This window comes from Macrotis lagotis, chromosome 1 (genome assembly GCF_037893015.1).
Source record: "Macrotis lagotis isolate mMagLag1 chromosome 1, bilby.v1.9.chrom.fasta, whole genome shotgun sequence".
Lineage (NCBI taxonomy): Eukaryota > Metazoa > Chordata > Mammalia > Peramelemorphia > Peramelidae > Macrotis > Macrotis lagotis.
This window is the reverse complement of record NC_133658.1, coordinates 485889822-485904399: the sequence shown is the minus strand read 5'-3', so window position 1 is coordinate 485904399 and position 14578 is coordinate 485889822. Positions and strand designations below refer to the sequence as shown.

General features: G+C 39.7%; 1 protein-coding gene across 3 annotated transcripts in view; it reads right to left on the bottom strand.

Annotated features, from left to right (window-relative positions):
• TMEM131 (transmembrane protein 131) overlaps window positions 1–13208 on the bottom strand; it is a 236478-nt gene extending 223270 nt beyond the window's left edge. For all 3 annotated transcript variants that reach the window (XM_074213733.1, XM_074213734.1, XM_074213735.1), the window contains exon 1: window positions 12998–13208. In XM_074213733.1, the coding sequence (XP_074069834.1) occupies window positions 12998–13193 (196 nt within the window). In that variant the 5' untranslated portion in view covers window positions 13194–13208. The remainder of the gene's footprint in view (window positions 1–12997) is intronic.
• Window positions 13209–14578: the final 1370 nt, after the last annotated feature.

The following is a 14578-nucleotide window of genomic DNA, read 5'->3' as shown; positions in this document are numbered from 1 at the left end:
GTTCCAATTCTCTATAAACTCTTTGGCAAAATAGTTGAAGACGACTGCCTAACTCTTTCTATGACACTAATATGGTGCTGATACCTAAACCAGGAAAAGTCAAAACAGAAAGAAAATTATAGACCTATCTCCCTAATGAATATAGATGCAAAATGCTTAAACAAAATCTTAGCAAAGTGATTACTGCAAGTTATCAATAGGATAATACACTATAACCAATCATAATTTATTCCAGGAATGCAGGATTGGTTCAATATTAGGAAAACAGTTAGTATAATTAACTATATCAATAACAAACCTATCAGAAATCATGATTATATTAACAGATGCTGAAAAAGCCTTTCACAAAATAGAGCACCCATTCCTACCAAAAACACTAGACAGTGTAGGAATAAATGGATTGTTCCTTAGAATGATAAGCAGCATCTAGCTGAAAACATCAACAAGCACTATATGCAATGGGGATAAGCTAGGAGCATTCCCAATAATATCAGGAGTGAAACAAGGATTCCCATTATCACCACTACTATTCAATATTGTGTTAGAAATATTAGCTTTGTCTCTGAGACACCACTTCACACCTCTCAAACTGGCCAATATGACCAGAAAGGACAATGATCAATGTTAGAAGGATGTGGAAAATCCTGGGATACTAATGCATTGTTGGTGGAGCTGTGAACTTATCCAACCTTTCTTGAGAGCAATTTGGAATTATGCCCAAAGGGCAACAAAAATGTGCATGCCCTTTGATCCAGCAATATCACTACTGGGTCTATACTCTGAAGAGATCATGAAAAAAGGGTAAAAATATCACTTGTACAAAAATATTCATGGCAACCCTGTTGGTGGTGGCAAAGAATTGAAAACTGAGTGAATGTCCATCAATTAGGAAATGGCTTAATAAACTGTGGTATATGTATGTCATGGAACACTACTGTTCTATTAGAGACCAGGAAGGATGGGAATTCAAAAGCCAGAAGGATTTGCATGAACTGATGCTGAGTGAGATGAGCAGAACCAGAAGAACAATGTACACCCTAACAGCAACATGGGGATGATGATCAATCTTAATGCACTTGCTCATTCCATCAGTGCAACAATCAGGCATAATTTGGGGCTATCTGTGTGATGGAAAATACCATCTGTATCCAGAGAAAGAATTGTGGAATTTAAGCAAAGACCGAAGACTTTTACCTTTAATTAATTAAATTTAATTAATTGAAAAAAGTTATCTTATGTAATTTTGCTTTCTCTTATACTTTATTTTTCTTCCTTAAGGATATAATTTCTCTCTCATCACATTCAACTTAGATCAATGTATACCACGCAAACAATGTAAAGACTAACAGACTGACTTCTGTGGAGGGTGGGGGGAGAGAAGCAAGATTACAGGAAAAATTGTAAAGTTCTAAATAAATGAATGAATGAATGAATGAACGAATACATAAATAAAAGTTAAAAAAGCAAAAAACTACTAGAAACTAGAAACAATTAGCAACTTTAGCAAAGTCACAGGATATAAAATAAATCCTTATAAATCCTCAGCATTTCTATATATTACAAGAAAGACACAGCAGCAGCAAGAGCTAAAAAGAGAAATCCCATTCAAAGTAACTTCATACAATATAAAATACTTGGGAGTCTCCCTGCTAAGGCAGACTCAGAAACTATGAAGACAACTACAAAACACTTCTCTCACAAATAAAATCAGATTTAAAGCACTGAGCAAATATCAGCTACTCATGGATAGGCTGAGCTAATATAATTAAAATGACAATTCTACCTAAATTAAACTACTTATTTAGTGCCCTACCAATCAAAATTCCAAAAAATTACTTTAATGAGTTAGAAAAAAATTGTAAGTAAATTCATATGGAGAAATAAAAAAATCAAGAATTTCCAGGGATTTAATGAAAAAAGTGCAAAAGTAAGTGGCTTAGCCCTACAAGATTTAAAATTGTATTATAAGCATCAAAACTGTCTGGTATTGGCTAAGAAATAGAATAGTGGATCAGTGGAATAGACTAAGTGCAAAAGAGATAGCAGGAAATGATTATAGTAATCTGCTATTTGATAAACTCAAAGAGTACAATTCCTGGGATAAAAACTCTCTCTTCCATAAAAAAAGAGAAAATTGGGAAAATTGGAAGTTAGTATGGCAGAAACTTGGATTAGACCAACATCTCACACCCTATTCCAAGATAAGATCAAAATGGGTGCAGGATTTAGGCATAAAAGACAATATTATAAGTAAACTAGGAGATCAAGGAATAGTTTACCTATCTGAAAGGGAAAGTTTATGACTGAGGAAGAGATGGAGAACATCATTAAAAACAAACTAAATAATTTTGATTACATTAAATTAAAAAGCTTTTGCACAGTCAAAAACACTGTAGGCCAAGATCAAAAGAAATGTAGTAAATTGGGAAACAATTTTTCAACTAGCATTTCTGACAAAGGACTAATTTCTAAAATATATAGAGAACTGAGTTAAATTTATAAAAAAAAGCCATTTTCCAATTGACAAATGTCAAAGGATATGCAGAGGCAATTTACGGGGAGGAAATCAAAGCAATTCATAGTCATATGAAAAATTACTCTAAATCATTACCACCTCACACTTTTCAGACTGGCCAATATGACCACTGAAAGGACAATGATCAATGTTGGAAGGGATGTGGGAAATCTGGGACACTAATGCATTGTTGGTGGAGCTGTGAACTCATCTAATCTTTCTGGAGAGCAATTTTGGAATTATGCCCAAAGGGCAATAAAAATGTGCATACCTTTGATCCAGCAATAGCACTACTGGGTCTAAACCTGAAGAGATTATGAAAAAGGGTAAAAACATTGCTTGTACAAAAATATTCATAGCAGTCCTGTTTGTAGTGCCAAAGAATCCGAAATTAAATAATGTTCTTCAACTGGGGAATGGCTTAGCAAACTGTGGTATATGTATGTAATGGAACACTACTGTTCTGTTAGAACCCAGGAGGGATGAGAATTCAGAGAAGCCTGGAAGGATATGCATGAACTGAAGCTGAGGGAGATGAGCAGAACCAGAAGAAAGTTCACCCTAACAGCAACGTGGGAGTGATGATTAATCTGGATGGACTCCCTCATTCCATCAGTGCAACAATCAGGGACAATTTTGAAGTATCTGCAATGGAGAATACCAACTGTATCCAAAGAAAGAATTGTGGAGTTTGAATAAAGAGCAAAGAATATTACCTTTAATTTTTTTTTAAAAAAGGTATCGTTATGTAATTTTGCTATCTCTTATATTTTATTTTTTCCTTAAGGATATGATTTCTCTCTCAACATATTCAATTTTGATCAATTTATAGCATGGAAACAATGTAAAGACTATCAGATCACCTTCTGTGGGGGCTGGGGGAAGGAAGCAAGATGGGGGGGAATTGTAAAATTCAAAAAAAACAATAAAAATTTTTTTTAAAGGATGATGCATTAAAAGCAAAATTCAGTAAAATTAATGAAGAGCAATTATAACTGTTTTCTTTCAGATCTATACATAGCTTTAATGTATTAAATAAAGCTTAAAAGACCAAATAATAAAGACATAAATAGAGCAAATCTATTTTACCGAGACCTCCATGAAGAAAAATAAACAAGAATAAAATAAGCAATAAGAATTTCTAGAACTCTCAAATATCTAAAAGATGTAACCCAAGAAAAGGTAAAAACTTTTCCTATTGTCAGTAGAGGATACAACTATATAATCGATTTGATCATCTATCTGTAGCATATTTCTAATCTCTAGTGGGCAATTTACTCATTTCAGATTTAAAATTTTGCTCCTCTCACTATCCTGTTAGAAGATACCTTAAAGGGGAGGCTAGGTGGTGCAGTAGATAGAGCACTGGACCTGGAGTCAGGAGTACCTGAGTTCAAATCTGGCCTCAGACACTTAATAATTACCTAGCTGTGTGGCCTTGGGTATCACTTAACCCCATTTGCCTTGCCAAAAAAAAAAAAACCTAAAAAAAAAAGAAAAAAGATCACGTAGACCAATTCCCTCTTTATTAGTTGAAAAAAATTTAAAAAGGGGGCAGTTTGGTGGCACAGTGTATAGAGCACCAGCCCTGGAGTCAGGAGGACCTGAGTTCAAATTCTAGCCTCAGACATTTAATAATTACCTAGCTGGGTGACCTTGGACAAGTCACTTAACCCCACTGCCTTTCAAAAACCAAAAAAGAAAAAGAAAAAGGTTAAAGGAAAGAGACTAAGTGACTTTTAACCAAGGTCAGTCACACAATCAGGTGTCAAAAAACAGGATTTGATCTTGCTCCATCAACTCTGAAATTCAGTTTTCTTTTCCACTCTGTACAAAGTAGGAGTCTTAAGAAACCTAGGTCCTGGATTTTGCAGATTTCATCATTTTCCTGAGAGGAATAATCTCTTCCTGTAAACCTATCTAGAGAAACTATTTCCTTCTAGGCCCAGGGCTTCCTTCTTACTATATTCTAAATGCCACCAATCTCTAACCCTGGTTGGAACTATTGAATCTCTGATCTTGTTCACTCAACTGGCCCAGTGGCTAGCTTCCTGAGAGAGCTACCACACCCAGTTTCTGATGACCTTTTCCTACTTCTGCCATTGCCTTTGTCCCAGGGTGCCCTGGCATAGCACCTATATTCTCTTTCCCTTTAAGTTAAGTCACCACTTTATTTCCCTGACACTACATAACACAGGTCACAAGAATGCATTTTAGGGGCATAAAAAATATGCATATATGTCTGTATACATGCATATGTATGTTAAAGAACACACATACACACATAGTCACATACATATAGCAGAAATAGAAAAATATAGGATTGCAGGTTAGGAAGAGTATATCTAAAAGAATTCTGCCCAGTTCTAGCTAGATGCATTTCATATGGGTTAAACAAGATCTTTCAGTTCAAAGTTTATGATCCATCCTAGCTAAAATTCTCCCAGTTCAGGTCAAATCATCATTTATGCTCTGATGTACAGTTCCTACTCTAAAATGAAGAATGGGTCTTCTTTTGCCCAAGAAAATATCTTTCCTTTGGACCTCTGTGAGATTCTTCCAAATAGATGCTCTGAAGAGAACTCACTCAATTACCCTACAATCTCCAAATCACTCATTGAAAAAGCCTCCAGATTATCGATTGCCGTGTGTGTGTGTGTGTGTGTGTGTGTGTGTGTGTGTTTCCATACATTTCTATAAATGGGGGGAGAAAAGAGGAAGGAAAAGGGCAGGAAAAAAAAGACATCAAAATATTGTTCCCATTAACCATAAAAAGAATTCTATCATGCAATTAACACCCCCCCCCAGAATTCATAAAACATACACTTCTTTTCGACACAAACTACTTTAACATTGCTTAGGTTGGAAAATTTTAAGAAAAACATGTATTTTGTCATCAAGTATAATTAAGATTATTTATCAACTAGGATTTCTCCTGCCTCTTTTAATTAGTGAACACGATCTAGTAATGGACTATTTGCCAATTCTAAACCAATTTAATGTCTATCAAACGATATAAAGTGAGGAAAAGGTTTTTGGAAGAGAATATTTTACTTAAAATAATAACCTTCACATTAAACCAGTTTTTCAAACAATCCAAAAAAAGAGGATGTCATTTTTCCTCCTAAAATGTCGATGAGTAAAAAAAAAACTAACCATGCTTTAATCAGTCTCTAATAGAAAGTTATATGGCAGCTATAACATGTAAAAATTATTTTTGCACTTGGACTAAGAACCTTAAAATCCAAGGGAATTGTAATAAGAAGTGATGACTATCATTTCAAATGGAAAGCAAATGTATTTCTCCCCACGTTTTCCTTGGGTGTTTTTCCATCAGATTCATACCAAATTAAGGTTGCAAGCTGATCTGAATCATGATCTTTAGTCTTGCAAATCTGAGGTAAAGTTCTTCAATCCTTTTTGCAAGGGACCCCAATATCTTCTAAGGCAAATCATTCAACTTTTGAAAACTCTATTAACTATTAAGATGTCTTTCCACATCAAATCTACATTTGCCCCTGCAATTTCCATCTGTACTGATCACAGTTCTATTCTCTGAAATCAACAGAAGAGTTTTAATTCATCCTCCACATGATTCCCGTAAACACTTGAAAGCTGCTATCATATCCACCACTAGTCTTCTCTTTCCCTGGCTAAACATTTCACACTTCCTTCAATTAATTCTCTCTGGTACAATCCTAGACTCCATGCCTTTTCTAAGCTTTTTAAGTTAACAACATACCACTGTTGACTTATACTAAGCTAAAGGCTTCAGAGTTTTTCATTTTGACAACTGCTATCAAGTTATGCTGCCCCATTAAAACTCATAAAGTTGATTTGCATATATTTTGTATCATATTACAGCATTATTACATTAGTGAGAACTTTTTGTATCTTGTCAACCAACATGTTAGTTATCCTTTTGATTTGTATCACCTACAATAAAGAACAAGGACAGATGCCTAGGCACTTTACTAGAAAGCTCCTTCCAAGCTGATTAAAGACTACTCTTTGGATTCTGCTACCACCAGTACTGAATCCTAATTATGCCTCATTTAGTCAATCCCATACACTCACACAACATGAAACCTTGTCAAATGACTTTTCTAAAAATATACATAAAAACACAACATTCTTTCTCTGCTTGTTCAGTCTGTCTGTCTGTCTCTCTCTCCCTTTCTCTCTTCTTCCCTCCCCCCCTTTTCCTCCCTTATACACATACTGCATTACCCTCATCAATCTAATGTTCTATCAAAGTAATGACCAGATCTCAAGGAAATCATGTTAGTTCTTTATGATCAGTTTCATTTTCGAGATGGTCACTAAACTCCACTTCAATTATATACTCTAGATTTTTTCCAGAAATAAAAATCAGGCTTAAACATTATAGGCTCTATTTTTTTCCCTTCTTTGAAAATCGAGACTAGACTTAGGCAGTCTTGGTACCATTTTCTCTCTGATCTTTCACTAAAACTGAACAGTATGAAGAGTTTATTCCCTTTACCAATATCATTAAGTGAAAGAAAAGACAAAGAGGAAGATAACTTTAAAACAATTATTTTTTTGAAACAAATCATACTTTCTCAAGTATGTACTGAATTTTGACAAGTAGACAACAATATATTAGGGGATGTAGTGTATATAAGACACTTTATATTACAAATTTGAGAAGAGTTTGTGATCTAGTTAAGGAACATGAAAGTAAATATAAATGGTTTAGAAATTCAGTGCTAAATAAATTGAATAAGTGTTTCAGGAGTTCAGAGAAGGAGAATACTCTGGGCTGATGTAGCTGAAAATGATGGTAACAGATATTGAGGCTGTAGAATAGTTAGCATTTACAAAAGTGGAAGGGAAAGAAACGAATATGTCACATTGGAAAACATGGAATAAAGGTGTGGAATTTAAAATGAACTTGGCATGTTCAAGAGGTGAGGAAATTTAACTGTCAAAAGAATATACAATGGTGAATAATAAGAGATGAAGTTGGGTTAGTAGGTTAGGACTTGATCATGGAAAACCTATAAAGTCAGATTGGGCAATTTAGACCTTCAGGCAATGGTAAGTCAAAGGAGGTTGTTAGTAGTGACATGAGGGATATTAAATGTTTCAAGATCATTCTAGCAATGGAACATCAGGTAGATGGAGTGGGGAAAAAAAAGCAATAAGAAAATTAAATGCACATAAAGACTGGCTACAATAAGCATTTTAAAAGAATAGATGAAATAGGGGGAAAAAATATAAAAAAGAGAGGAAAGAGAAACATCCAGGTAGACCCTGAGCAAATCACTTAAACCTTTTGGTCTCAATTTCCTCATCTGTAAAATGAGGTGAAAAAAGGAAAGGCCAAACCACTCCAGTAATCTTGACAGAAAATCCCACATGAGGTCATGTGGGAAGAATGGGACAGGACTGAAAAAGTCTAAACAACAATATAAAAGAGTAAATTTAAAAATAGTCCTTGCTAAAAAAAGACTTAATTTCTTTGCTTAGAAGTAATATTAAGTTTGAATTGATAGCACAGGATGCAAAGTGGAAATGTCCTGCAGGCAATTGAACATCTAATGCCATGAAAAGATAGGACCAAAATAAAATTTCGAAGAGAAGTCAATAATTGAAATTAGAAGACAGGACTTCTCATCAAGGGAAAATAATACCAAGAGATATTCTGAAGAAGGTTGGGAAGAACAAGCAACGTAAGTTATAAGCAGAGAAATACAATCATAGAAGCCAAGTTTTTAAAAATTGATATATGTTTCAACAATTTCATTTCTAAGTGAGGTCCAGTTAAAAGGGGTCATTGAACTTGACAAAACCAATCTAAAAACATGAACTATGTCACACAGTTGAAGACAAAAAATAAGTGGGGGTACTAATTTCCATACTATCAAATCCTTTGCAAAGAATAAATTTCTACAGCAATTCACTGTGATTCTAATTGAAAAATTACAGTAAAGTTACCTACATGCTCATTTCATTTGGAAGGTTTATGGATTCTATTTTTCCTGACATTTGCAATCCATTTATATAACAACTGTGAACTAGAAAGAATGTGGTATTTTTTCAAAAACATATAATTCCATCAATTCTGAAGCAGGAAAAAAAATGCACTTTCCAGTGATAAAGGTATATTTAACTGTCAAAATATTCCAGAAAATTTATTTTAGACAGGCAAAACCCTGGAGTCACACTTAAGTAGCCAGCTAAAAAGGATTTATTCATCAGGATGTGCACTTAAGCCCCTAAAGATAAATAATAGCACTTACAAAATGCTTAAGCATATGTGTGTATGTGCATATATGGAGATATATATTCATATGTAGGTATACACATATATACATGGATACACATGTATGGATAGATTATAGATATTTAAAATCTCATTCATTGCTCAAAACAATTCCTTGATGCAGTCTCTACCCAATTTCTTAGGAAGTTGCTACAAAGACAAGTAACATTAGAATCTAATTCACACTTGGAAAAACAAGCCAAACAAAACCCTGGTAAACAATGAAATTGGTCTAATAAAGACCATGCTCTTAATGTTAAACTGACATCAAATGCCAATTAATGTCAAAATTGCTTGTAAAATCTGAAAGGCCAGTGGCATAATGCAAGGAGTCCCAAATTTAGAGTTAGGGACTTCAGTATGAATCTCATCACGTGTGATCTTGAGCAAAATACAAAAAACCTCTAAGTCTTATTTTCCATATTCGTAAAATAAAAAGGTTTAACTAAATGATCTCAGCCCTAAGACTAAATGGATTCTATAAAGACATCATAGTATATCTAATAGAGAGCTAGCCTGGCACAGTGTATAGATGGAATCAGGAAGACCTGAGTCTATGCCTTAATATTGACACACATTAGGTTGATAACCCTCAGCTTGTGTTTAACTTAACCTCTTGGCATGCAATCAAGGTTCTAGGACTTATTTTTGAGAACTTGCATTAGAGGAAGGTACCCAGAGTTTCCCATGCTGAAGAAATCACAGTAACCAAAAGAAAAAAAATAAAAAGGAAAAAGGTATATCATATTCCTAAAAACCTTGTACCCCTAAATTCCCAATTTCTATGTATCATCAGTTCATTATAATTATATAAACTATATGCTTTAGAGTTTAAATAAGATGGCAAAGATTTCTTGGAATTCATTTTTAGAAGAAAAATATGATTTTTACAAGTCCTATTAAGAGGGTAATATCATGTATTTGTTGTTAGAAATTATTTGGAGTATCAATTCAAAGCATCATTTTAAGAAACATATAAAGTATCTTCACTTCTGGAATTAAAATTCCTTAAAGTGCAAAATGAGAGTGTAACTGCACAAGCACAGATAATGAGTTACACAAGAAAATTCTCTGCATTATTAGTATAAAAAAGGGAAGGTAGCATTAACTTCTTTTAAAGTGATCTTTTACTTTTAGCTCCCCTTTCTCATCAAGTCATTAAGTGAACAAAAAAGTTTCAATGGGCCTAAACATCCATGTGGTCTGTGTTAAAGAACCTAGATTTGACTCCAGCTATGACTGAGCAAATCAGTTAAAAGTCTCCCTCTCTAGCTCTGGTAAGCTCAGCAAGTCAAAACATCTTCAAAGTTCTGTTCTTGAAAATTAATGAGGTACCTGCCTCTCTACTCCAATGATCAGATAGGGAGCAACCAGTAAAAGATGTATGACCTGATAGTGAACCAAGTAGATTAGGACAGTCTAGTACAAGCAAGAAATAAGCAAACTATATCAAGTAACAAATATTCTTGTGAGCAGATGTCACAGTGAGCTTTTAAATTATTAAAACATATTTCTATGAAATATTAACAATCAATTATTGACAAGCCTTGCTCTAAAGTCTCCTTGACAAGAGAAATTTTTGATCTTTAAAAAAACAGTTCTGCTTTTTTAATTGGGAGGGAAAATTCCAATAACACAGAATACATTGTAAACCTAGAACTTGAAAATACATGTAAACTTTACCTTTTTAAGAGAAAGTTTAAAATATCTGGCTACTTTTGAAATGAATATGACAAAAATCTTGTAGTACTTGGGTACCCTATTTATATGAACTTATTGAGAGAGTTCAGAGATGCAACTACTCAGACCCATTATTCTTGTTCATTGGTCTTTTCAGGTGAGAAAAAATCAATTTCTTTTACTCAAAATAAGAACCAAAGTGAAAAAATAGTTAAGCCACTAACTTCTGGAGATGACTTGTTGGAAAATTTAGCTAGTGGATTTAACCAAGATCCTCTTCACTTCCACCAGCTAGGTTCTCTAGTTTTCTCCACAATTGAAATCAAATTCTACTTTTTTTGCAGAAAGGTCTTTCCCACTGTCCATTAGTACCCAGATTCAATTTTAGCTGTTTGCCTGCTGTCTCCCTCATCAGAATATGAGCTCTCTTGAGGAAGAGACAGTGTTTTGCCTTTCTTTGTATCTCCACAATTTAAAATCCCTACAGTGCCTAGCACAGACAAGTAATCTCTTCATAAATGCTTGTTGACAATACAATGGCCACAAGATATATTAAGAGCTACTGATTCAAGCACAAAATAAATCTCACAATGTAATAGATATCATTAGCAAATAGGTTGTAATTATATGGGTACTTCTTTTACCAAGTGTCTCACTTATTTAACTGTCCCCCATTTAGAGATATAGTGCATTAAATGATGTTAAAGAAACAAAAAGCAATGGGAACAGTGTATCAGCAAACAGTATCAGGCATATACTTCATTTACATCTATGGAGGACCTGGGTTCAAATTCTACCTTACTACCTGTGGGAACTGGGGCAAGTGAAGCCCTAGGCTTCAGTTTTCTTAGGTGCAAAATGAGGGTGTTGTGCTATGCAGTCTCTGCAGTCCCTAACTGTTTTAGATCTCTGATACTTTATAAAGAAGCATCGAGGGTCCACTACGAGTTTATTAGTGTGTGCTAGGTGCCATAAAGCCTCCTGAAAGCTTTACAATCCAGAAAAAGCAACCATTAAAGTTGAAGTTTCACTAACACAATTAAAACAAAGATTAGCACCCCAGATACACTTGACATTATTAATACCAATTAATCCTAGTATAAGATGCATTTTAGAAAGCAAATAATCCTGTTGCCAAATTAACCTGACTGCAAAATTCCAACATGAAAAGTAGACAGAAAAAGTAAAATTAAAGTACCTTCTTTTACACTTCACTCTAACTTGGTTTGTACTACATTTGTGATTTCAGCAATAAAAAAGCAAGTTGAATCAAAGATTTAATTATGCACTAGTTACACAAAAAAAGTTCTCTGTATTATTAGTATAAAAAAGGGAAGGCAGCATTAACTTCTTTTAAAGTGATCTTTTACTTTTAGCTCCCCTTTCTCGTCAAGCCATTAAGTGAACAAAAAAAGTTTCAATGGACCCAAACATCCATGTGGTCTGTGTTAAAGAACCTAGATTTGACTTCGGCTATGACTGAGCAAATCAGTCAAAAGTCTCCCTCTCTAGGCCCTGCTTCTCATTTACAAAAAAAGATTCATTGTTTCATATTTTAGAGACAGAAGGGACCTCAAGGGCCATCCAGGAGACCCTCCACTCACCAAGCCAAGTTAAGCCAAGTTAAGTAACTGCTCCAAGGTCACACAGGAAGTGGTGGAACCAAGGTTTGAAACTAAATTCAGAGTACCACGTAGGGAGCTCGAGCAAACAATCCTAAGCCCTTCCAGCTCCAAGTCCCGGAGTCCAAAACCCTGCCGCATCCGCAAAAACTACACCTCTTTGGCTACAATGTACAGACTTATGATATAGTTTAAAACATTAAAAAATAATTCAATTCTTCCTGTGCATTCCTCCATCCAAAAAAATGAACAACAAAAAGCTTTCAGAAACAAGTATTCGACTGACTGTAAATTCTATAAACAGAGGCTGATAAATTAGAAACTTGCTATACGTAGGCGCAGGTTTTTTTTAAAAAGTGAATCAAGAGCAGGGCAATACGAGGGGGCGATGCGAACTGTGGAGCCCTCCGGGGCCGGCGGGGGCCTCGGCCCACTTCTAAGTCAGCTTTCCGCGGCGCTTTAAATGGGGGGGGGGGGGGTCACCCAGACGGGCGATCCGAATCGAGGCCGAGTTTTCAACAGAAGCGGCCAAAAGCTTTAGAAGCTGGAGCCCGGCGCCCACCTCCCCTTGCGGGGGGAGCAAGGTCCGCCCCCCGCCCGGCAGCGAGCCGGCTCCGAGGCTCCGCGCGCGGCTCGGCCCCCGCGCCGGGACTCAGGAAGTTTGGAGCCGGCAGCGCCAGGGCCGGGCAGCGCCGCCCCCAGGCCCCGGGCCGGGCCGGGCCGGGCACACGCGGAGGCGCAGCCCCGGGCCGGGCCGGGCCGGGCCGGGCACGCGGGGCGCCGAGCGAGTGACAGCCCCGGGAGCGCAGCCGCCGAGCTTCCTCCGCCCGGGGCCCCCGCAGGGCCCGGGGGAGGCGGCGGGGGGCGCGGGGCGGCGCCGCTGTCACCCACCTTCCTTCTCGGCCCGCGCCGCCGCCACGATGAGGCTCATCACCAGGTGCAGCGCTCCCAGGAGGCAGGCGGCCGGGCTCGGAGGGCGCCCGCTCGGGGCCGCGGACTCCCGGGGCGCCCGCTCAGAAGCCGGCGGGCAGGGCTCGGCGGCGGCGGCGGCGGCGGCGCCCGCTCCTCCTCCCTCGCGGTTCCCCATCCTCCCGGGCCGGGGGCCGCCGCCGCCGCGGGCTCCGGGCAGCCTCGCTTAGCGCCGGGCGCGTCTCGGACGCGAGGCGCGGGCGCAGGCGGGAGGAGGAGGAGGAGGAGGTGGCGCCGTGGCTCCGGCGCTGGCAGGGGCCGGGAGAGGACGGCGAGGCGGCTTCCAGCGGCTCCGGCTCGGCTCGGGCTCCGGCGTGCGGGCGTCCGTGTGCGAGCGAGCTGTGTGTCACTCACGGACGCGGCATCGCCCACAAGTACTGGAGGCGGCACAGGCGCCGGGTCACGCACGTCGAGCCGCCATACTGGAAACGGGCAGGGGAGGGCGGGGGCGGCGAGGCGGGGGCGGCGGCCGCCCCGCCCCCCGGCCCCGAGCCCAGAGGGCGGCCCGGCTGCCCGGCCCGGGCCGCGGCCGCCTCGGAGGAGCGAGGGGAGGCGGGGGCCGAGGGCCGGGCGCACGAGCCGGCCCGGGACGGTGATGGCCGCCCGAGCTTCGGGCGGCGGCGGCGGCGGCGGCGCCGGTCACGTGGAGGCGCGGCCTGCTCGCGCCGCTCTGGCCCGCCGCCTCGGTGGCCGCAGAGGCCGGGCCGGGGCGCCGCGGGCGGAGCCGGCAGCGAGCCGCGGGGAGGGGCCGCCGCCGCCCGCCCGGACCCGGGCGACGCCGGGCTGCGGGCGTCGCCCCGCTGCGCGGCAGGGCCGGCCCGCGGCAGAGGAGAGGCGGAGGAGCCGAGGGGATGGAGTCTGCCGGCCTCGCAGTGGCGCCTTGGCAGCGCGGAGGGGGGGCCTCCCCTTCCCCTGGAAACTGGCGTGCCCACTCCCCGGGCGAACCCATGGTGGCACACTGGAACCCACCACCCGCCCCCCAAACCAGGCGCACAAAGGAGAACGCCCGGGAAGAAATTCTGCCAACTTGTCAACAAGCCGAATTTGGAGTCGGCAACCCGGGTTCTAATCCCGAAGGCGGCTATCAACCTCCTTCATCTGCCGGAGGAGGAGGAGGAGGAGGAGGAGGTCGGGGCAGGACGTCCCTAAAGCCCGCGAACCACTATAAAACATTCCTTTGCTAGTAATGCATCTAAAGGTCAACGTTTTGAAAAATTAATCTCAAGATTGATTTTAAAATGGAGTAATTAAGTTTAACGCTGCGTGCAATGAAATGTGAACAAAGCCTCAGTAGCCTCTGCTTCTCAAGCACTGTATTTGAACCCGGCCAGGGCGGTTATTTGGAAGATGACCAGCAAAAGCCATCGTGACATCCATATATATGCATTTTGCTTCTCACCTTTCTAATCACTCCACTTCTCATTTCATAGGATCTTCTTTTGAAAGTAGCAACTTATTCCTTTGTCCCTTATTTTCCCTTCATTTCTACACTCCTATAAATAT